The sequence below is a fragment of the Neovison vison genome, chromosome 7 (assembly GCF_020171115.1).
Source record: "Neovison vison isolate M4711 chromosome 7, ASM_NN_V1, whole genome shotgun sequence".
In the NCBI taxonomy this organism is placed as follows: domain Eukaryota; kingdom Metazoa; phylum Chordata; class Mammalia; order Carnivora; family Mustelidae; genus Neogale; species Neogale vison.
The window spans coordinates 164,863,226-164,887,439 of NC_058097.1; the positions used below are offsets into that span (position 1 = coordinate 164,863,226).

Consider the following 24,214-nt stretch of genomic DNA (forward strand, 5'->3'; position numbering starts at 1 on the left):
AGTTACTGTGTCAACTCTGGGTGGAAACACTTGGTCTTGAGGGCTGCTGAAAGCTCTGCTCAGTGGCAAAGGTAGAGCCTTTAAGGAATTAAAAATGGGGGCACCTGGGTGGCTCACTGGGTTAAGCCTCTGCCTTCAGCTCAGGTCGTGATCTCGGGGTCCTGGGATCGAGTCCCGCATTGGGCTCTCTGCTCAGCGGGGAGCCTGCTTCCATTCCTCTCTCTCTGCCTGCTTCTCTGCCTGCTTGTGATCTCTCTCTGTCAAATAAATAAATAAGATCTTTAAAAGAAAAAAAAAAAGGAATTAAAAATGGAAAACTAAGTGCTACTTCATGATAAATAAGCAAAGATAAGTGATTCATGGAGATAAAACTACCATGTCCCGATGTTGGGAGGGTTAACTGCGTAAGAAAGGCTGGAGCAAGGGTTATTAGTATTAGTTAGTATTGCTAGCAATGATGTGTGTGCTATAAACATTGTAAGTAATAGTAATGATGACAATACAGTGGGTTTGGTGGACAAGCCCCTTCAAAGGAGTTGGTTTAAGGGGACACAACAGAAAGTGTTCTTGTGGACAAAAGGCCAGTAACTGTATTAGATGAGGCTCTCTAGGCCCTTCTGTAGCTTCTGTAGTCACTGATCCACCCGGCAGAGAAGGGGGGGTGGGCAAGGGTGAAGGCATGGGTAAGTGGTAATGGGGATGGCATAGAGGGCTGTCCCCATAAAAAGGACCATCAGATTCCCTGCCCTATCTCCCCATCAAGATGCCTGCCCGACTCCCTGTGCAAGCCTCTCCTTCTATTTTCCCTTAATGTCTTTCAAATATAAGCTTTATAGATAAGAAAGTCCAATAAAAATCAGTTGAGATGAAGGCTTATGGAATTTGCGCTCCAAGGAACAACAGACTCTGGACCAATAAAGTCCTCACTCACATCAAAGTGTGCAATTTCAAGGGATCTGATATTTACTTAGTGACCACTCTGTGCCAGGTGCTCTGCCTGGCGCTTTACTTAGATCACCTAACTGAATCCTCATAGCAACTCTAAAGGGTAGGAATCATGTCCATTTCATAGATGAGGAAACTGAGGCTCAGGCAGGGTAAGTATGTGAGTCAACCTGTTTTACCATAGTCCAGACACCATCCTCTCCATGAGGCAGTCTCTATGGAGCCTGCAGGCGCTCTGGGATTTGTACTTCTGGTCTGAGCACCAGAGGGAAGCATGGGTTCTATGGTAGAAGCTCCAGATGAGAGACCAGGCCAGGGGTCAGGTAAGCCATGCTGAGGATTTGCCTATGATCATTGAAGGAGAACACACCTCCTTCAGAGCCAGCCCCAAAGGTTGTCCAGCTTTAGAAATAATCATGATTTTGATCTTCAAAAACAATACACGCTTATTGGATCATTTAGAAATGCACAAAGAAAATAAAAATCACCATAATCCCACCATGTGGCCTTCTAGTTCTCTTTTCTGTGTGTGTCTGTGCAAATATGTATATATACATACATTCCAATCCAGTGTGAAGCTCACTGCATATACTATTCTGTAACTTTTTTGGCTTAAATATACATCAGGAACGTTTTTCGATGTAATTATAAGTACTTTGCTGCAGCATAACTTTTAAGGTCTGCAAAAGTGTTCCACATAGGATTAATGTATAATTTTTTTAAAGCCTTAATGACAAGAGGGATGGCTAGATCAATCGCTGAGTGTAAGACAGTTTAGGGAGCCAGGGGTACAGCCCATGGAGACTCCAGGGGGGTGGAAGGTGCAGGCCAACATGGAATGGAAGATGGCGAGCTCCTAGTCACTGGGCATGTACCAGAAGATTCCAACTTTGTGCCCTTCACCCCCACCGCAGACACACATCCCTTACCTGTACTGGCATAGCCCAGAGGTTTGGGCACAAGAAGAAAAACCACATGAGCTGGTTGGTGTCGATGGCAACCAGATTGCAGATCTGCGCGGCTGTCATTTCTCCCATGGACAGGTTGGAGGTGGACAGGTGCATAATTTTGTTGTAAATCTTGGTCTGGAAACGAGAGTGGAGTGCTTCACATCTGTCATCATCGTCACCCTAATCCCTCTCCCAGATGCCATGTGTCTACAACATACCAGTACCTTCTCGCCCATCTCCCCATGGAGCCCCAGAGCAGCTCTGTAAGTGGGCACCAATTGGAAAATTAGTGTTCCAGTTTCACACATGAGGTAACTAAGGCTCAGAGAGGTAAAGGGCTTTGATTATAGATCAAGCAAGTCAGAAGGGCAGCATTCAAATGAGGAATCCACGACAGCATGGCCAGCTACTTCCCCGGCAAAGCAAGACCTCACCCTTGGGGACAGGACTTAATTAGCTCTTAAATCTTAAAAGCAGATCTTCATGTCCAGCTGTATTCTTGATTTGCCAGAGGCCAGTGGAGAACACCCTTCAGAGCCATAAACATGATAGAATGGCGCAGTTGTCTGTATTAATGTGGCTGTCTTCAACCGGGGGAGGGGTATGCTCCAAAGCCAAGTCCTGTCTTAATTGAGCCTTGAAACAAAACAGGCGGTCAGCCTGGGAAGATCTTAAGTGAGACAAGACATCCAAGTGTCGACCAGCACCCCCCACCATCGGGAGTCCAGCTACCCTGAGCACTTTTTTCTGTCTCTCCAGGGAGGATGGGAGTAGCCATGGTAGTGGGGGAGCTCTGAACCTAAAAGCTCTTTGTGCACAGTAATCATGCCTCCTAGAAAGATGGCGATTTTCAGGCTGTGTGCTCTTAAACAAGGAAAAACGCATTCCTATCTTCAGTGCCCTGGGGATGCCTGCTTTTAAATGAAATTCTATTGTGCATTCATTATAAGGTGGATTCCCAGCTCTTTTAATTCATCTTTTTTGAGACCCAGGCTTTTTTGATGGTCAGATTTGCTTAAAGCATGAATCTATTTACGTTTTTTGGGGAGTTTATATACACCAGGGGTAAAATTTAAGGTAGTGGCAGTGACATTTTTTGACAGATCTATGTACAGCCCGGGTTATGTGAAATCAGTCTTGAAAGAATAATAATAAACCTAGTTTTAGTGAAGTAGGAACATAGAGTATTCTATCAAAGAAAGCATTATTCAGTAAAGACCAGAAATATGCATCTTACTAATATCTGGTGTATATAAAAAATTATATATCTATTACAAGAATTTTGCTTAATAACGTTCATGTAAAAACTGTGGTTATTCTCAAAAACATGAAGATACGTACTCTCATCTATAATTTTATGTAAATTTCTGAAAAAAAGGTTTGTTTTTCTAATTTGTTTCCATAATCAATGCCAGCATTTTCTTTTCGCAGCATATGAATTTAGCTCTCCTGGATTTAGACAGTTTGATAAAAACAATTACATGCTAATACATTTAAAACCCATTTTTGGCTCTTTTAATATAATTGGAAAATACTGGGGCAGAGTAAAATTTATGACATAAAAAGAGAAAGACTTAATTACAAACTGTTTGACTATAAAACTCACTGTCGTCTATGGTGGTATGTCCCTGTCAGTCAATGGAAGGGTCTGTGCAAAAGCTGGACAGAAAACCTTTCAGAGAGGTTTTCTGAAGTGAGGAATAACTTGGTTCCTCCTAGCTCTGAGCCCCCGTGAATCTCAGAGGGTCTTAGATTTCCTGGGCTCTTGCCCCCATTCTCACATGATGACATCCCTGAAGAAATGACTGTTTTCTCAGGGAAAACCACTGGAGATGGGCAGTGTGGCCATGTACAGCTACACAGGCTGTGCACTACACAATTCACCATTCACAAGGACTATAGTAGGATGACCAGAGTTTGGACCCAGCCCAGCCCATTCCTTCTCCTCTCAGTCCATTTTCTGTAAAGCTTCTGATCCTGGTTCCCAAAGGATCGGCTGGTGTTAATAATTCTGAGGAACATTTCTTTCCTGAAGTATGAGGTGTCTTTGGGTTTAGTCACAACTTCTGAGTGTCCTATTGACTTCATAAGATTTTCTGGGTATGGCGGAATCAACTAGTTGTCCCCCAGGATCCATTCTCTCCTTTTCCCAAGAAGATTTTCTAGCAGGACATACATGGCTGTCAAGAATAAAGACCACACTTTCTAGCCTCTCTAGCTGTGGCCCTGTGGCCAATTTCTCATCAGTTGGGAGAGAATATGCACAATGTCTCTGTTATGATTTTAAAAGAAGGCAGCGTTTCCTCCTGTTGCCCCACCTTTCTTCTCTTGCTAGTTTAAGTATAGGCCCAATAGTGACGATACCAATAGTCACCTTCAGCCATAAGACAAAAGTCACGTGAAAGAAACATTCCAGAATGAGCCAAGGTCTCTAATGAACATGTTGCTGCCACACCAGCCCTGACTCAGTGTGAAAAACCTTTCATGCTATTTAAACCACTGTCACACTGAGTGTCCTCATCCCAACAGCAGAACCAAAATTCTAAAGAAAACACTAGAGCTTAGACAACTCTTATCACCACCTTGCTTAAAAGTGCCCTGAGTTCCTCCTGATTTTGATCATCCTTTCAACCCAGTCTGAGAAGGAAACCACAGGGAGCATGAGCAAGGACCTAGACCCAAGGGACTTACCGGGCCAGAAAAATCTCTTTGGTTAGGATCCAAGATTTAAGAGCTCAAATCAATATTCAAGACTATCTAGTTCTAGTATGTCAACCTTGTTTCTTATTTATTTATTTGCAACCAAAGAAGACAGGTGACAGACCCCTGGAACAGAATCTGGAGGACTCTGAGTCTGCATGTACTTTCAGCAGGAAAGAGTGAGATGACCCCTCAGGGATGTCTGTCTCACTCAAGGCCAAGCCGGTGACACTGCAGACCCAGTGCCAGGCAGAACCAGCACTGGACTTCCTACACTTGCTAAGTCCAGCCCAAGGCACTTTCCACTCTCCTATGCAGCTTTGTCAACAGTTATTGTTTCGAAGCACTGCTGAAGGGCAACAACAAAAAATTAACTCACCGCAGAATCATTCTCGAGTGCCTGAGAGAATGAATAATGTGGCTTTTACTGCGAAGTGAAAACATCATTAGCCAAGTACCTGTATTGCTCCTCTCAAGTTAATTCCAGTTTCAATGGCGACATAGTAGGATGCTTGCAGAAATGTCCTTTGGAGTAGGAGGGCGAGGAACAGAAGCACGGCTAGGACGTAGGCATTAGCAAGGAACTCTTGGGATGAGACAAAGTAAACCCCGAGAAATTGTATCTGTTTGAAAGAGAATTTGGAGATGGCTGTCACCGTCAGAAAAATGGTCGCCATTAATACCCGCTACTGTGCTACGGTGCCCATTACTGCAGGACCCTCCATGCTTGCAAAGCCTGTGCAGCTGTGTATAAGGACAAAATCAGACTGATAAATCCAGCTAAACTTCCTTCTAGCCACAGGGAGGGTTGCCTACATCCTCTTCATCATCCTACTTAGGGGAACAGAGTGTGGCCCAGTTCTATCCTCGTGCCCATAAATATGACTCTCAGCTGTGTGGCTACCAGGCCCAGAGGAGCTCACTCTGAATGGAATGAGAATAAACAGAGTGACTCACAGAACAGCCAAAACCAGGACTGCTCGAACAAATCCCACAATGTGTGCTCTCTGTTACAGAAAAATCCAGAATGAGCTGAGGTCTTGTCCTACAGCCAGCCCTGTAGAAATTTCTGGAGAGAAAAGTCCAGTGGGGAAAATTTAGTGCTCCCAGGTGAGGTGGAAACTCATCACCTATGATGGATTGAGATTTCAGAAGCCCCCTCAGCCTTCTGGGCTTCCAGGTCCTCCTTTTAAATTGTCCTCTTGCTACACCTCCAACAAGATCTCAGATGATAAGCACTGGGAAGAAACCCAAACGTTTTGACTCTGTTGCTAAAGATACCAGAAAACAACAGCATGTCTGTTTCCAAATTCAGCATCAACAGCTCCCAGGAAAACTTTGATCCTGATTAAGTCCTTTGCTCCCCAGCAGAACCACATGCATGTTTCCATGAAGACAGCACTCTCCCCTTCCTGAGACTCTGCCCTGAACTCTGAAAGCTATTTGCGGGGTGTGGGAGCTGCTGCAGGGTGAAGGGTGGTGGGAACAAAGTGATGAGAAGGAGTCTGAGGGCACGTCTCTGGCCAGGATCAGGTCCAAGGGGTCAGAAGGCCAAGAGGAGTCTTTCATAGAGTCAGAAATTCCTGGATCATGGACACAGGGCTTTTGGATGGTAGTAAAGACCTTGCTTCTTGGTTCAACTGGGCCTGCTCAACCAGCACTCACTGCTTCCTGGAACTTACAAATAGCTCTCCGTGGCTCTGTGAGACAGGAGACTTTTCCTTTTGGGGACAGCAGGAAGCAGACACAGAGGGACCATTAAAGCCTCCTAGAGGAAGGCCCACCAAGGCCTGAAGTTCCCGACTCTGGCTCATTTGCAAAAGTACCAGAGGAAAGGCAGAGGGAGAAGGGAGGAGGAGATCGTGTGCGTGTGTGGGGGTGGGGTGGGGGAGGGGTGGATTGGAAGCAGCCAAATGGACCTTAAAATTGGGCTGCGGGGGTTGAGACCTGACCTTACAGGGAAGCAAGGGACAGGACACAGTATTTCTCAGGTGCAGAACTCCATCCTTACAATACACCAATGAGAATACCATTATGGGCCTAATTTTATGTACAAGGAAATGGAGTTTCAGCATGATGACGTGGCTGGCTCGAGGTCACATGCTGATAAGGCAGAACACATGAACATGAACACGAACCTATGTGATGCCAAAAACATCCCTAGATTCATGACCTAAGCCTCACCTGGCCTCTTGACCTCGAGTTTCCTGTTGTCAGCTATAAGATTGTAGGGGACAGACCCATGGCCATGTGGCTGGTTCTGGGTCAAAGAGGAAGGCACATGGCCTTGGGAAGACCTCGTCCTATTTAACACACTTCGGCAGTCTTAGGTTCTACCATCTTCCATAGACACCCAGCTCTGGAGAATAGAGTGCACCGTGTTAAAGCAACAGAGTCCCTCCTGGGAGCTTGCCCTAAAGGAAACCATTTAGCGTCAGGAAATGAAGGTGTTCTATATCTGGGGTACAGCAGGGGGAGAGGTGAGAAGTCAATGCCACGCACACCCATAGGGCATGGCGGGGAGTATTTTCTGATGCTCATGGGAACAGTGACCGCCACAAAGCAGCATGGAATGCCACGCATGTGCTGTCTCACAATGATCAGAAAACACACGGGCTGGAGAATGAGGACTCGAAAAGTCACCTGAAGACAGACGTTGATTAGAGTATGGCGGTATATGTTAAATACACTCATTATTTGTATGTTTTTAGCAAAGTAACTAATTCCTTTTTTGCAGCTTTAAAGGAAAAACCTTGACCTCTTCCCCCGACAACACACATACCATTGGGTCAGAAACTGTATTTCTTTGGATCAACTTCTTGTGGCCTCTTAAGATGAAAATCTCCCTGCAGGTCTAAGTCATTAAGATGTTATTGGGACTCTCTTCAAAGAGACAGCTTAAAGGAGATGGAGCCCAGAATAGCTAAGTTTTTATTAAGAAGTGGGCACCAGGGATGCCTGGTGGCTCCAGTGGTTAAGCCTCTGCTCTAGTGGTTAAGGCTCAGGTCATGATCCCAGGGTCCTGGGATCGAGCCCCCACATGAGGCTCCCTGCATGATGGGAAGCCTGCTTTCCCTCTCCCACTCCCCCTCTTATGTTCCTGATCTCGCTGTCTCTCTGTCAAATAAAAAAATAAAATCTTAAAAAAAAAAAAAAAAAGAAAAGAAAAAAAGTGGGTACTAGACTAGCCAAAGAGACCCGGGTTCTTGCCCAAGGAAGGCAGGCTCTGGGAAGCTTTAAATGGGTGTGAAGGCACGGACATTGCCCAACACCTTGAAGGCTGGAGAGAAAAGGCCGAGGACCTACAACTGGACATCTGGTGGCAGTTAAATGCTTCAGAAGATCAGCCCCAGTCTCACACTTTCACAAGCTCTCAGGGAAGAAACTGTGTTTGTTTCCGGGGGTTTCCCAAGTAGTGCTCGATACATACGTTAAATTAATCAATGCATATGATCTTCTCTCATCTACTTTCTCTATAAGTTATACAATTCCCCATTTGTAGTTAAGCCGATTCATTTGCACAGGTAGGACTAGAACCTAGGACTCGTGATGCTACTGTTCTGACTCCCACTGTCCTTGCCTGGCCAGAGGTATGACTGGAAATGGCCCCTTTCCTTGTTCTCTAGAGCTTAGTGGACAGGGATCATGTGGGCTTTTGCTTCTTATGTGGGCAGGAGTCAGAAGGTTAATAACACATTGGTCCCCGCCCTGGAAGGCCCTGGGAAAAAAACAATGACAACCGTCTTTGACCATTCATGGACCAACAGACCCACCCTTCCATTCACAACCATTTAACAAGGTGGTTTCGAGCCTGGACTTAGAGGTTAACCATATCTGAGTTTGAGTCCTGACTCATTCTATATTAGCCACTGTGTCCTTATGTAAGTACCTCAATCTCCCTGAGCCTCAGTTTCCTCACTGTAAAATGAGGCCATGAAAGGTTTCTACCCAGAGAATTATTGTGAGAATTTGGTGTAACAATGGAGATAAAAATACCTATTAAGCATATACACACAGTAGGTGCTAACTTCTGTATGATTCCCTGAATAATTATGTCTCCTGTGCTCCCTACGTGTCAGGCATGGAACTGGGTTCTGGGCACGGGGAGGTCCGGTAATGCGGTTCCTGTCTTAGGGGATTCAGGTCAAGTTGGGAAAGAGACAAGGGGTGTTCGATGGTGCAAGCACAGGGTATTACGGGAGCACAAAGGAGGAGCATCTAATCCAACCAGAGGGAGTCTTCCTTGGAGAAGGTGATGTCTAAAGTGAGTCCCGGGGGCTGAGACGGGCTAGTGAGATGACGGGAGGGAGGCACACCAAGCCAGAGCAGCTGGGTGGGACTGTCATGAAGAGACCAACCCACACACTGACATCACGAAGTCACAGAAAAGCATATTAATTCACAGAGTCACCCACAGTGATAGCTACAAATACGTGTATCCAAATGAAGACACAGACACACACGGAAAAAGATACCGAGAGACACAGGACAAATAGAAGGACATATACACCGAATTACAAATAGTTCCTGGGAGAACTCATTCAGAACGAACACTTATACACTCACGAACCCACACACATTTCCCCTCTGAAGTTAGGCTTTTGGAAGCTTTGGCACTCAGACCAAACCCGTACTGCTCTTTCTCTGCCCAGCTGACAGCCTTGAGCAGGGTTTGGCCGTTCTTTATGAACCCAGCTCCCTGGCCCTGCAGCCAGATCACTGACAGCCCTGGCAAGTGACAGATTGTGGGTAGGGGTTAGGCGGGAGAGGGGGCCGGAGAGACAGAGGTCGTGGGCTGCTCCCAGCCTGGGTCCCAGCTTTCCCTGGAGAGTGGCAGAGGGGACAGGAGCGTGGAATTAAAGAAGAAATAATGTTTGTCCTCGCGGATGCCAAGGGCAGTGTGATTCTTGCCAACTGTGAGTGTCCTGGAAAGGGAAGAGAGGACAGGACGGCTACTGACAATGAAGTAAACAATGGCGCCCCACTGTGCAGCCTGCCACAGCGTGGAAGGAGGCTGAGCTGAAAGAAGGGCCTTCTCACAGAGAGGGTTGTGCATGGAGAGCTTTCTCGTAGGTTCATAAGCACCAGAACGGCACCTGTCTCTTTGGGTGGGAGCTGCTGGGAGGCAGGGGGATGAACCAGATGACCTCAGTAAATGACTCCTTTCCCCATTTTCTGGAGCCAGAAGCCTAAATGAGAATTGAGCCATATGGCAGGCAACCACACGACTGAGGATTCTCTGTTGCTGACACTGGAGACTTATATTTATTTTCATCTCTCGTTTCGATGTCTGTAATTTGCTGATTGCATTTGGGCTGCAGGAAACAAATATTAGATCTGATAAGGCCTGCTGCCTCCGAGGTAAGGGCCATCTATCTCGGGGATTTATGCACTGACAAAGAACCTGGACAAGAGCATTCCATTGAGAGGGCAATAAATCCCAGGGTTGGTATATAAATAGAGAGAAAAAAAAAGAGAGATGTTCAGATGAACCACAATTCGAAGTGTTGTTCTCCCGGCCTCTGTGGCGCATCTTGCCTCGGAGTTCTCTCTAGGAGAACCCCACCAGTGTTTTGGGAACCGTAGGAAGAAGACAATGACATGAACAAGCTGAGAAGGGCTCTGACTAGTGTCGCTTCCTTCCTCAGAGTAACAGTGGGCTCTTGCTGCTGTGGGATTGTCCATGTAGAATATTCTGGAGTCCTTTACAGTCAAATTAGAACTGAAGGTGACACTCTTGTAGACAAGAGAACTTGCCCTTTCCTCTCTCTTTTTGGTCCAAGTACAGTTCAGAGGCTCGAAAGCTACAAAGGCCTCAAAAGCCACCACGGTCTAAATAAGCAAGAAGAGTCCTCATGTTCCTGTTGAACTAGAAGTCTGCCCGTCTGAGCCTGGCTAACTCTTACTCCTATGTGAAGACCCCATGCCAGTACTTGGCCCTTTATGAAGCTGTCCATGACCACCCGCTGAGTTAGTCCCTCCCTCTTCCCACAGTTCCCTCTATATACCCCCTAGCAGCAGTGTTGAACACAAAGTCGAAAAATCTTGTGTTTAGAATTCTCTCCTCCATTGGATTTCACAATCCTTGGAGCCAGAAGTGATAGCTTGATAATAGTAAGTCCATTTAGCACGACAGTTCTAAGCGCCCACACTCTGGAGTGGAAGAGACTTGGATTCAGATCCCGAGTCTGTCACACAACAGCTGAAAAACCCTAGGGAAAGTTACTGAACCTCTCTGCGCCTCAAGTCCCTCATCTGTAAAATGGGGATAAAATACCTACCTCATGAGTTGTATGGTATGTGAATAATATCCCAATAACTATTACCAAATAAATAAATAAATAAAATAAAAGGACTGACCCTAAAAGGCTGTGCTAGGCATGAAAGGAGACAGCATCTCAGTAACTCCCACAAGCATCCAGGCATGTGTTAATGGTCAGCACGTGGCTGTTATTGTAGTTAACAGGCCCATCATCGCCATGGCCTCTGGATTCCCACAGCCCAACCCAGGCCTGGCACACAGTAGGGTTCAATGGATGTTTGCTGAATAAATCAGGCAAACATACTTGGTGTGCCTCATATTCCTGACCAAAAGTGCTCAGTTAATTATTCCCCTGGGAAAAATTAATATAAACCTCCTGAGGGTTAAATGCTCTCAGCGGTCCTAGAGCCAGTAAGAGGAATAGCAGGACGCAAGGGAGTGTCATGAATCATTACGATCCCCAATCAGCAATTCTCGGCAACATTTTTGGACTGTGTGTGGTTAAAAGTTGGTAATGATATTCCCGCTGGGAAAATAAAACTCCGAGTCTTGTTAGAGGTGAGTTTTCCATTTTGTGACCAGCTAAATCTAAGTGGCGGCAAAAAAACAGATGAAGGATTTAAGTCCTCAGCCCCCAACCCCAGAGTGCAGGCTATGGCCCCAAGCAGGGAAGAGAAACCCCCAGAAAGGTTACTGCCTCTTTGGTCCAACAGATTTCAGTCTGGAGCATCTTAAAGCTGCAAAGGCCATTAGAGATTATCTAGTCCAATGAGTCAAGTGATTTTAAGCCATGGAATCCTTTTGTCAAAGAATTTTTAATGGAAGAGTCCAATATATTCATAAAACTGGGGCAGCTTTGAGTGAAATCTGAAACTGGGGGAAGAAACCCACGGAGGGTCCCCTTGCCCTGACAGCAGCCTCCAAGAAGCACCTGTGGGACCTTGGATGCCAGAATATGTAGAACTACATAAGACAGATCGTGAGAAGTTGTCTGAGTCCATAAGGATGATGTAAACGAAAGACAACATATCCAGCAAATCCGAGAAGCCCTAGGCGCTGGTAAACGAATGCACATCCTACAACTTTCTGAACGACTAATGCCTGGGAGAGATGTCATGGCAGTGATGGCATGGTGAGGAGAGGAGGGAGCCATAAATCTTGCTGGGGCACCAGCTTGCCTCCTGGCATTTCTGTTAACCGGATGCAGAGCATCTTCTAGAAGGAGATATCGCCAAGGGATTTGTGCGAGTGTGGGGAGCTGATTCAGGGCAGCCGGTTGACCTCTTGCCCATTCTCGAGTACAAGGGAAAAATCTCCCAAAGGGTGCTCTGCTCTCCCCTTGGGGTGGCCTACCTTGGGCTGGGAGACGCTGTTCTCCTTCCCAAGGTGGTCCACGATCCCGAAGATGCACAGTGGCCCGGCGAATCCCAGAAGGTCAGCCAAGATGCGAAAAGTGCTGCTCAGGACCAGGCGTCTCCCAAAGGCGTGGCAGAGCGCCTGCCAGATGGCCCGGGCCCCCTGCGTGCTCTGCGAGTCCTTCTGCTGCCCAGAGAGAACCCACGGCCAGGTCAGAGCGGCCAAGGGCCCGTTCACCGCCAGGCCCAGCCTCCCAGGAAGTCCCTGGCTCCTGCTGCCTGGGGAAACCCAGTGGCCACACTTGTTGCAAACAGGTGAACCCCAGGAAATCACTGAGTCGCCAAGTGCACAGTTAGGTAGGCCCTATCAACATGAGCATGGTCCAGATGGGGAAACTGAGGCCAGGTTCACCATCAAGGTCACACAGCTGGTCAGCACAATGTGATGAGCACAGCACTGCAATGAAGAAGTGGCACGTGGCCAGCTCATTCATCACCACCTGTGACTGCGTCTGCCTCATGTCTCCCCACCATGCTAGTGCAGAGGCAGTGAAGGAACACGGGCCTGGGCATTAGGAGACTGGCTCCGCCACCTATCAGCTGTTGTCTAGCTCTGGGCAGGTCACGGCCTTTCTTGGGGCCTCCATTTCCATGGCAGTGAGTTAGGGAGACCCCGGCCTTGTTCAGCTTCTAGAACTCTTGGAAGTATTGGGCCACTAAATCCCACCCTTTAAAATGGTTGAAAATTCCCACCTTTCTAGTCACTGAGCTCTAGAAAGAAGAACATAGGACATGAGGGAATTCAGTGGGGTCACTTCCCTTCTTGAGGCCTCAGTTTCCCCATCTGGACAATAAGGGTGTTTGTTCAGATGACCTAAACTGCAAGGGCTGTTTCAGCTGTGACTGTCCTATGAATCTTCTGGACGTGTCCTGATTCACTGTGTGACTTAGGGCAAGCCTCTTCCCCTCAGTGGGCCCTACTGGGGGTTTGACCGGATGCCTTCTGAGGTCCCCATCAGTATGTCCCCAACTCTAACCTGGAGGGAGGGGAATGGATGGTGTGGCAGGGTCCCCACTGACCGCTTGGGTGTCGAAGGCCTCACAGAGCCGCCGGTAGTTGGTGAGGGCCCTCATGGCAATGGGCAGCTTCCCAATGGCTCGGAGATCAATGGGCTTCTTATGAGCAGTCTTGATAAAAGCATTCATCCACCAGTAGGTGCCTTTGGACAGCAGGTTCACGAAGGGCTGCAGGAAGCGTACCCCCAAGTCCTGTAGGTCCTCAGGGGGCTTCACCTCCCTTGGTGACTTGAAGAAGATATATCTCTGTGGGGCACATGGGTCACCAGAGACAGGTAAATGCAACTTCTCACCCCTCTCCACTTTGCCCCAGAAAAGACTTGGGGTTCTGACATCCCATCCTTGACCCTGACCTCTAACATATGGGGCCATCTCTTGCTTATTCGCAGGAGAAGGATCACTCCACACCTGTTGGGTACCAGGGCTAGGGGCCTCCTAACTTGTAACTCTTCCTTGAGGTCTACTCTGAATCCACTTGATTTGGGTTGGGTTGAGTTGAAGTTGGATTGGGGAAGAGCAGAAATCTCCAGATACCATCCCATGGATCCCAGATCTGAGGACATGAACATGTTTCATGCTGGGTTTGCAGAACATGCAGTCATGCAAACCTTGGCTCAAATCCTGCCTCCTCCACTTATTATCCAGGTGTCTTTGGACAAATTCTCATTTAAAATGTTTCTTTGTCTAAAAAGTGGGCAGTAGTTGCATCCCTGGGGTGCTGTGAGGGTCAGATGAGGCAGGGAATGTAGTTAGTGGCCTTTGTGCCCTGTACATCACCAACTAAAACAGGGGTGTCAGAGAAATGCAAATTCAAGTAGTACTTCATACTCATCACCTAAATGGGGCTGGCCCATTGCTCACTGGAGGCAGGGAGAGGGTTTTCTTATTCATTGCTGGTAGATTATAGTCTTTCTGGAAGGCGATCTGCAGCACTGATTGAAATTTAAAACACACAGTTCATTTGAACTAGCAACTCCACTCCTTGGAATCTCTCCCACAAAAATAAAAGCACTGATACATAAAGATATAAATCTGTTTAATACACCATAATTTGTGAAGGCAGAAACTTGGCAGTGAACTGAAGGCCCATCAATTGGGTAATGGCTGAAGAAATTATTGCTCATCTACATGACGGAATATTATGCAGCCATTAAGAAAACTAAATTAGCCGTACCAGACTTGAAGGGAGTCCTAAGAGATATCTGCTGGGTGAGAAAAACAAGATGTAGAAACTGTGTATAATATGATCCTACTGTTATAAAATTAATACTGAGAGGAGAAACCTTTACTCTTACATGTGTTGAGAAAAAAGAACCTTAAATAGATACAAACATATGGTATTCTATTAATAAAACCAAGAGTGGAAGGGTACATATGAGGTTGCTAATCGGGGTTACCTGGGGAGGGAAATGCCTGGGGAGTGTAGAATAGGGATGAGGAGAGACGGAAAGGGGGTAAACAAAAATGATAATGAAACAAGACAAAACACACGTAAGCAGCCACATTCAGTCATTCAGGTATATGAGTAACTATATGAACACATTAAAATAACTCCCCTCCCCCAAGACAATAACAACAACAATAAGAGCAGAGCTCAGAAGGCCAGCACTCAAAGCCCTTTTCCCTCTCTATGGGATTAAACCTAGAATCTTTCAACCTTGCCTAACACTTCTGTCATTTCCATTAGCTCTAGGAGCTTGGGGTAGAGGGCAGCTAGACCAGAAGGAATATTCCTCTTGAACCTCTCCCACGGGTCTCAACTTCCGTTTGGGGCCTGCTAAAAGAGGCTGGCTCCTTCTAGGGCTCGGCTAAGAAGCAGGGTGGGGGCCCCACACCCAGGGACAGGACACTGATCGGAAGTACCACCCTGGCCCCCGTGTATGCTGAGGTGGGTGTTGGGGTGGCCCCGCAGTGGCCCACTTACCCTCACCCTGATGACATTGACCTCCACCAGGAGCAGCATCCCATAGAGGACCACCAGCAACCCAGTGAGGCAGAACCGCAGCTGTGAGAAGCTGATGGAGTGGTCATAGAACTTGACAAACTTGATGGTTTTGGTGATGAAGGCCAAGGTCCAGTAGACCAGGAGGGCTGCGGGCAAGAGCACATGCATTAAACTGTTCAAGATGGGTACGCTCAAAATGTTAACAATCTGGTAAGTCAAGCTGTTTTGTAAGTCTGCCAAATTTCTCTTCACAGTAATTAATAAATTATTTTCTTGGTTTACTAAGTTGTGGGTGCTGTGCCACGTGAGCACTTAAAGTACTATCTCACTTATTCCTCACAATCAACTCGTGAGGGGAGAGCTGCCAACTCCCCGACTGGGCAGACGAAGGAAGCCAGGCTCAGGGACCTGCCCAGACAAGTGCTAGAACCAGGCTGGGCTGCCCCCAGTGCCCATGGCCGGTGGCTCCATCCTGTAATGGTTTGCTTGTGGGATTTCCAAGGTGGAACGATCTTAAAGATTCTTCAATCTGCTCTTTCATTTTATAGATGAGACAACTGGGACCCCAAAGAGGGTGTGACCTGCCCAAGCTCCCTGAAAGCTTGAGTGTGCCCAGGCCAGAGCCCACAACAGCATGACGATGCTCCTCACGGAGCCCAAGGGGCTGGGGGTACAAACAAGTCAGTCACAGTTCTGTGTGCATAGTGTGTCTAGCGGTTAGAGCTGGGCCCTGCAGCCAGATATACCCGGGCTCAGATCCTGTACTTCAACAGCTGTTGACTGCGCATATGTCCTTTAACCCAACCTGGCCTCAGTCTCTTCACGCATAAAATGGGGATAATAATAGTACTCCCTCAAAAGTTGTTATGAGGAATGTATGGAAAGCATTTGGCACACAGTGGGTGCTCTTTGGACATCAGCTGTTAATACTGTTATTGTCTCCAGATTTCACACCTGGGACCATAAACGTCAGAAACTAATCTCCAAATTCTCACCACCACCACCTGCTAAACCACTGCTCACTGGCAACAGGAGAAAGCAGCGATAACTAGCTCCCCTTTAGGAGACACAATAGTGTGGGCAGCTCTTTCCCCCTCGCTTCCTACAGCTATATGCAGACGAGGTCAGCCTGAATGCCCTAGAGCTCCTCTCTAGTGGGACCACAGAGGAGACCCTTTTACCCTGCCCTCCATCCACAGGTGGGCCCGGTACATGAATGCACGGCGTCTCTTGGAGACCAAAGCTGGGGTCTGCCCCAGCCTAGGTCTGGGTTAAGAACTACGCCAAGGTGTGTACTTGCCCAGGGAGGGACAAATGCACTCTGTCTCGGGTCCCTGGGTGAGGGCATTAGGAAAGAGGGCAGAAGCATCTGTTTTCTGTGCGCTGCCCACCTCTGGCCCAGGACTGGGACAATATTCCCCTCAGCTTGATGTGGTCCCCAGGTCACAAGGATCCCACAGCTGGAGGCCATCATGCTACCTTCACACCTACACTCAAGTGTCAGAACCCCAGCGTCAGAACCTCTTTGGTCTTCATGAGGGTCACCTATGGGGCCCCAGACTTGAAAATATGCCCCACATAGATCCCAACAGATGTGGTTTGATTTCCTGTTCATAACAACTCTGTGACAAAGGCAGGGAGATATTATTCCTCTCCAGGTAGAGAAAATGAGATGCACAGAGGCTAGGTGTCATGTCCAAGGTCACACAGGAAATTAGTGGTGGACGGACTAAGCCCCAGGGTTATTTCCTCAGTATCAGACATAGCAGCCCTCAGCCAAAGCTTAGTGTTTGACTGAGAGCACCAAGAGACTGAGAGAAAAGCAGAAAAGGACAGCAGTATGACATAGGGGTTGCTGGCAAGGTTCAGGCTCTGAATTCCCCTTACCTCTGTGTCTTCCCTCCCCTTCTCCACATCCCATCTATTACCAAGTTCTGTCTCCTTTACTTCCTAAACACCTGGGATAGCTGTGTCACCATCATATCACCTGGGGACCGCCATCTTGTCTCTCCTTGAATTCCCCACTTTCCCTCTTGACAGCCTCCAGTCTAGCTTCTGGAGAAATAAATCTGATCAAATATGAACTCATGCACTCATGTCCCTAACAGCATTATTCACAACAGCCAAAAGGTGGAAGAGACCCAAGTTTTCTTCCAGATTTCCTAATAGGCTTCTCCTGCCTCAGGGCCTTTGCTCATGCTGTTCCTTCTGACTACAACACTCTCCTCTCCCTTCTCCCAGTTTGTCCCCCACTATCCTTCAGTTCCCAGCTCAAATGTGACTTTTTCACAGAACATTTCCTTGATCTCATCTGGGACCTCAGGACCAAGGTTATTTTGTGGGACAATGTAAGCCACATCAGGGTACACCTTTCTGTGTGACTCCGGAACTGTGACAGACAGAAGTCTTCTCGGTGCCTTAATCCTTGCAGCTCATAGGGTTCATCATCTCTGCTTTGACCTGTTCTAGAATTTCTGGCTCTGCAGAGCACAGCTCTGACAAAGGGGAATGGAGGAAGTTAGTCCTTATTCTTTGGAGAAAGAATGGTCCATCTATGGGGGTAATTTGTGCTTTAAAGAAAGAACATTACGTACTTTCCAGAGAATGAGAAAATGAACTTGCCAGATGCCCAGACAGGATGTTTCTAGGGGCACTGGTCAGTCAGGCCCTGGGGTGAATAAGAGGTTCTCTACAGAGGAGGAGCTGCCTCAGAAGCTTCAGGAGAGGCTCTCTGATGTCTGTACCTATCATCTCTCTCTCTCAACTTGCTGCTCCCTAGTTCCCCAGCCACACTTTCATAGTGTCACCCAAGCAGGGGGATGCCCAGATGATCCTGGTGGAACCCGGCTCCAACCTTACCGGGGAAGGCAGAGCTGCGATTAGTTGGGGAAATACCCTCCACCTGCCCATGCCACCGTGCTGTGTCTGGCCGAGCACAGAGTGTTCCAGACTCCAGACGTCAATTAGATGTTATGACTCCTAAAAATCATAGCCTGACTTAATGATACACAGTCTGACCACAGGCTACAGCCAGATGTACAGCCCTGACCTTAGACATGCAGACGGAGCCAAACATAGAGGCGGACCTCCAAATTTATACCTTTGGCCCAAGCAGTCTGAAGACCCTTAGACACACAGTCTCAGAAGTGGTTAGGAGCCTGCCTGGGCCCTGGGATCGAAACCTGTCTCTGCCCCTTGACTGGTTGGGCAGACTAGTGTAAATCACTTAACCTCTGGATCTCAACTTCCTGTTGCGTAAAGGGGACGTAATAGTGGTGTGACCTCATAGTGTTGTTGTAAGGATTAAATGCGTTAAGAGACGTAAAATGCTTAGGGGCACGCCTGACACATAGCAAGTGTTAGATGAGTGTTGGCTGTTGCTACTTGTCACCTCTCTAAGCTCAGTGTCCACATCTGTAGAATGGGGAGAGCAACGACACCAATAAGGAGACTGTGGAGACCAAGTGAGATAAGGCCTTTGAGGAGCTTAGCACCAAGCCTGGCACACAGTACATGCTCAGTAAATATCAACATTCATTGCTGTTGTTTCTGCCCAGGATCCCAGCTACATGATGTCAGGTCTAATCAGGCACTCCTTCTTGAATCTTTCTAAGTGTTCACGAACTGCAGGCTCCAGTCCTGGGGTCTTTCTCTTGTCTCTCCAGGTGACCTCAGCCAGGCTCAAGCTTTAGATGCCACCTATAAGCCCCTGACCCCTGAATGTATATCTCCAGTTCTGACCTCCTCCGAATGCCTGACTCATTTCTCTAACTGCCCACTTGATGCTTGAGTTGGTTGTCTGAAACTCAACATGTCCTAACCCGCCCCCACCCTTGCCAGTTCCCCAAACCCCGACCCATGCTCCCTTGTCATGTCCATTATTAATACCATCAACTACCCAAGTACTCAGACCCAGAGCCTAAGAGTCTTCCCTCTTCCTCTCCTGGTCCCTGACTTCATCTCCTACCATCATCCCTCCCCTTCCTTGGCTTTGCCCACACTGGCCTATTTGCCAAATTTGTCCCTACCAGAAGGCCTTTCTTTGCACTTGCCGTTCCAAAGCATGGAAAATTCTTCCCTCAAATATATGCATGCTCACTCTTACCAGAGATCTTTCCTGACCACCCTCGATAGACCGTAACATTGCCATCACTCTCAAACCCTTGCCCGGCTTAATTTTCTTCATGACATCTTTCCTACCTATTTGTTTATTCACTATCTCAGCTTGCCGGTCTCCTCCCACCAGGAGGCAGGGAATTTATTTTCTCCATTTCTGAACCTCTAACTATCTAACGCCTGACACATAGTAAGTGCTCAGTAAACAATATCTGGAGGAAGGAATGGGGTAACTATCCCTCTCCCACCCCTCCTGCTCCCCTACCTATCAGCAGCTTGGGGAAGTTGGAGGTCTCGATGTTGTGATAGTAGACCACGGACGTGACAGCGGCCATGAACGCCATCCCAGCTGGCATGTATAGGTGGAGATGGCGGGATTCGGTCACCCTGAGATGGGGGGAGAGAGAGAGAGAGATTGGAGATAAATGTGCCAAGTGCCCCAGTAGAGCAGCCCAGCCCTGCGCTTTGGGCTCAGCATACAATAGGCTCATATGCACAGCTCTGCTCCTTATATTGGCAGCTCTGCCCAGCCCAAACATATCCCAAAACTGCCCACTAGTTAGGGGTCCAGGAGTCCATACGATGATGCTATCAGGGCTCAGTGTCCAGACTCTGGAACTCATGGCCTTCTCTCCCTGGGTTCATACTTACAGAACCCAACATGGGGAAGCTGGCCTTGGAGGGCACAGCTGCAGAGCCTCCCAACCTGGAAACCCCTCTCTGGGAGTGAACAAAGCTGGGTTCCTGTCCCTGGGGTCCCCTGGGCGGTACAGAGGACTACCCACCACAACTCTCTCAGGGACAGCCCCACTTCCCATGAACAGTGTAAATGAGCGTTGCACCCTGCCCCACACACTGTAACAACGACACTGGTAGTCAATATTTATTGAGCATTTACCCCGTGCCGGGCACTGTTCTAAGCATGTGATGTGTATGAACTCACTTAATCTTCATGAAATCCCATGAAGCTGGTACTCTTAGTCTCCTCATTTTACAGTTGAGGAAATGGAGCCATGGAGATGCTAAGTAACAAGCCCAAGGTCATTGCTTTCGTTTCCTCCCTGGGGATGGTGATGGAGGCCAATACCAGCTTATCCCCTCCCCAGTGTAGCTCCCAGAGGCCTCTGTGGTGGGTAGGGGCTCTAGTCTGGTAACAAGATCTGTAGGGACGGGTTCTCTCAGACATCAGGCTTCCCCACGCCTGATGTCTGAGGAATCTCCCCGTAAGTGGCCTGACTGTGCCCTTCCATGGCTCCCTCCTACAGAAAGCAAAACTCACATTGCTCAGCCTGGGACCAGAGGAATCCAGTGATATGGCCTCAAGCCACTTTTTCAGCATCGCATAGCCTGCCCTTCCTGCTGAAGCCATTTTGGGACCCCCCTCCACTCCCAGAAGGCTCCCTCCAATCTCCTGCCTGAGTGATGCCCCTGCTTGCACTGCTTCTTCTATCCAGGATGCCTAGCCTCCTTGCCCTTGAGCATCCCTCAAGAAGCTGACATTAGGGAGGGGCAACCATGCTCAGAGCTAACTGCTGTCTGGAGGAGTGATACTGCCGATAGACTGAAGGCTGAGAGCACAAGGAGCAGGTAGACAACTAAGGAAAACTTCAGAGAGGAGGCTGGCCTTAGAAGGATGAACAAGAGTTCAACAGAGAAGGAGGGAGGACATGAAGAGAGCCATGTGGGGTCCCTAAGTAGTCTGGTAGGACTAGCCTATAGATGTAGAGGTACTATGGATTCTTTATCAAATAACATGTTCCCCTTCTGCTTTGCTAGAAGAACCACAGGTTTTTTTTCTAACAGCAATGTGCCCAGCCCTAGAGAATGATGGTGATTGGCTCAAGCAGCCATGCAATGCCACACCCCTTTGCCAGTGATTGGTCTAAGGGTGCCCATATAATTCAATTCTGGCCAGTGAGATGCAAAGGAAAGTCTGCAGAGGATGATATCCAGCATAAAGATGTGGCATGTGGGAGCATGTCTCTTTTGCCCTTCCTTGCCTTCCTCCCTCAGTGACACCTGGAACTAGGCAGCCATCTTGCAACCATGGGGAAAGATATGACAGACACACACAAAGATGGGAAGAGGCTGGGTCCCTGCTGACATCACTAAGTCACCAAACCAACTAGAGAGGGGACCTCTAAATTCTTGTTAGATGAGTCCATAAATGTTGATATTCTTTAAACCTTAATTGGTGGATATTCTCAGCAAAAGACTTCTACAGGAGGTACAAGGCAATCAGTCACTAATGGGGTCACTGAGAGAAGCCAATACCCTGTGTAGGGATCTTGAAAACCCCTGCCTTTGTACTCCTGGAAGTAAGCTTTTGAAAAGCTCTATACTCCCTCGCACATTTTTAAGTGACATCTTAAATGTTATATCATGAGTCTGAATAAATTCATTTTTTGCAATAGGAGGTAGAAGTGATAAACACTTGGTATAATTAAATAAGATGAAGAATAACCAGAGTAGAAATAAATATTTCATGACATGACTTAACAAAATAGCCTTTGGCTGCTTTACTGAATAACATACACTAAATTAGGTTAGAAGTTAGGTAAAAGTCTTAGGTATGGGCTTTTTCTAGTGTATGGTGATCTAGGAAAACATTCTAGTTACATTGCTAAAAAAAAAAAAAAAAGTGTTTCTTCTCTAACTTGTACTGCTTTGGTTGTTCTAAAATCAGAGCATCACACAAAAATAATACCCAAAGGAAGAGAGGAAAACCTACAAATTTTAAGAGGCCTTAATTAACCAGTAAATGAGGCTTACCCTAAACTAAACTAGAGTTTGAAGACCACTGCTTTAACAAGTCCCCACTGCCTCCTGCCCCTACACTTCCAGGTAGGTCTGCAAACCAAGGGCAGGGTGGACTGGGAGGGCCATAGGGCAGGAGCTATGGTTTCTTCTCCTGTCTGCTCCCTTCTTATGTCCCTTCCTTATGCTTGCCTGCTCAGGGTTGTGTCCCCACAGATGAAGACCAACAAAGAGCAGGTGACAAGTGTCCAGTTCAAGGGCCAACCTGCCTGCTGGGGAGGGAATGCCAGTTTGCACTGAGCTGGGGGAGGTATGGGATACAGAAGCAGCCCCCCACAGGAGGGGCTGCTGACTGCAGACAGAAGGGAGTCCCTGACCTGATTCATTCCAGTCTCCTACATTCTTGAAAAGTACTCTCTGCCCAGGGCTCTGCCATTCCATGTCTGCACCCCGTCTGTGCTCTAATTTCATCCTCCATGGCCCTGTGTTGTGGGCAAGGCAGGGATGATGATGATCATTTCACAGGTAGAGAAGTAAGGCCCAGAAAAGCTGAGTCCAAGGTCCTAGAAGCCCAGAAGATGACCCAGGTCTACCTTCTCCACAGATGGGGGTGTTTTCCTCTCTGCCACCCTGCTAACTATAACCCAGTGAGAATTTCTGGTCTAAGAACTCATAAGCATCCTTCTCCTTTTGAGCATTTGTGCTGCTTTGGAAGGGGTGTCTAGATGGGTGGAGGGGTGGGAAGTGGACTTGTCACCTGCTAGTTGTAGTGGCAGTGTGCATTCTGGTCTTGCTGTTCTGGGGGACTTTGATAAGCAGGAGGATCCCCACGGCAAGCCGGCAAGCCGTTGTCACAGAGATTACTGCTGGAGCCAGCGTGCAGGGACACTGAGGGGTGGGAGGGGGAGGTCCTGTGTCTGGGCTGGGAGATCCCATCCCCCTGCTGTCCAGCTGGCAGGAGAGGAATCTGGGCATAGTCTGATTCCAGTTCTGACTGGTGGGACCTCTGATATTTGAGCCAAATGCACGCCACCCTCCACTACCCTCTCACCCGGGCAGTCACTGAGCCTTCCTCTGTGAGAGGGCGGCTTCGTCTCCTCCTCCGCACCCCGACTGCTGACAAACCATTTCCGCTGCAGTTATCTCTCACCTAGACGACAGCAATCACCTCCTAAGTGTCCCTTCTACCTCCAGCCTCTCCCTGCCTCCAGTCTGCCCAGGATAACCACCCCCACCCCCGCCCCACTGTGCTGTGCTGACCACATGCCCCTTCTGTTCCAAACGGCTGACAAAATCCAACCCAGACACAGCCCAGCATTCGAAACACTCCTAGAGATGCCCCAACCCTATCTCCAAGTGCCAGCCCCCATCACTCCCCTGCCTGTGTTTCATGCTCCAGCCCCCATGCACCGCTCCCACCCCAACCGGCTTTCCTCCCTGTGCCTTTATTCCTTCTCCCTCCTGCCTCCTTGGCCCTCCCTCTCTGGACTCCCCTGCTGCCAGAACCCTCCTCAGCCCTTCAGACTCAGCTCAGGAGCCCCCTAGACCATGAACATGACCAGCCCTGCCTTCCTGCTTCCCCCCAGCATTCTTGCTTGTACCATGATTTCACGTGGGCTCTTATGGAGCCAGTGAATGTCTATGGAGCTTTGCTGTGTGCTTTGGGCCGTGACGACAAAGATGAATTAAACCCAACTCTGAGGGCTTGCTCACTCAGGGAGAGACAGTTTGGTAAACAGACATAAACTTTAAATACAGTATGATCTGTGTCGTGGCAGGGGTGTGAAGAGTGTGCTGTGAGGCCCGGAGGAAAGGTAGGTAAGGGGAAGCCTTGGGAATGAGGCTAGAGACAGTGGGGGATGCTGACTTTGAGGACCCCACATCCCAGGCTGAGGATCTGGGACCCTCAAAACAACTAGGAACCAAGGAAATGTCTTTGGCAAGAGTGATCTTTATTCTTCCCAAGAAGGGAGCTCTAGGAGTTGGGGCATTCTAATAGGCTGCAGGACTGCTTCACTGGGTCTTAGCATGAGATCCCTATTCCCTCTCCCCTGCTACACTGAGGCCAGGGCCTGGGTCTCACCTGTGTCCAGCACCTGGCACAGAG

General features: G+C 48.2%; 1 protein-coding gene across 2 annotated transcripts in view; it reads right to left on the bottom strand.

Annotated features, from left to right (window-relative positions):
• ABCC8 (ATP binding cassette subfamily C member 8) overlaps positions 1–24,214 on the bottom strand; it is a 73,498-nt gene that overhangs the window by 47,584 nt on the left and 1,700 nt on the right. For both annotated transcript variants that reach the window (XM_044258915.1, XM_044258914.1), the window contains exons 3-8: positions 19,616–19,737; positions 15,214–15,380; positions 13,293–13,535; positions 12,211–12,399; positions 5,054–5,218; positions 1,875–2,030 (exon numbers count right to left, since the gene is read on the bottom strand). In XM_044258915.1, the coding sequence (XP_044114850.1) occupies positions 1,875–2,030; positions 5,054–5,218; positions 12,211–12,399; positions 13,293–13,535; positions 15,214–15,380; positions 19,616–19,737 (1,042 nt within the window). The remainder of the gene's footprint in view (positions 1–1,874; positions 2,031–5,053; positions 5,219–12,210; positions 12,400–13,292; positions 13,536–15,213; positions 15,381–19,615; positions 19,738–24,214) is intronic.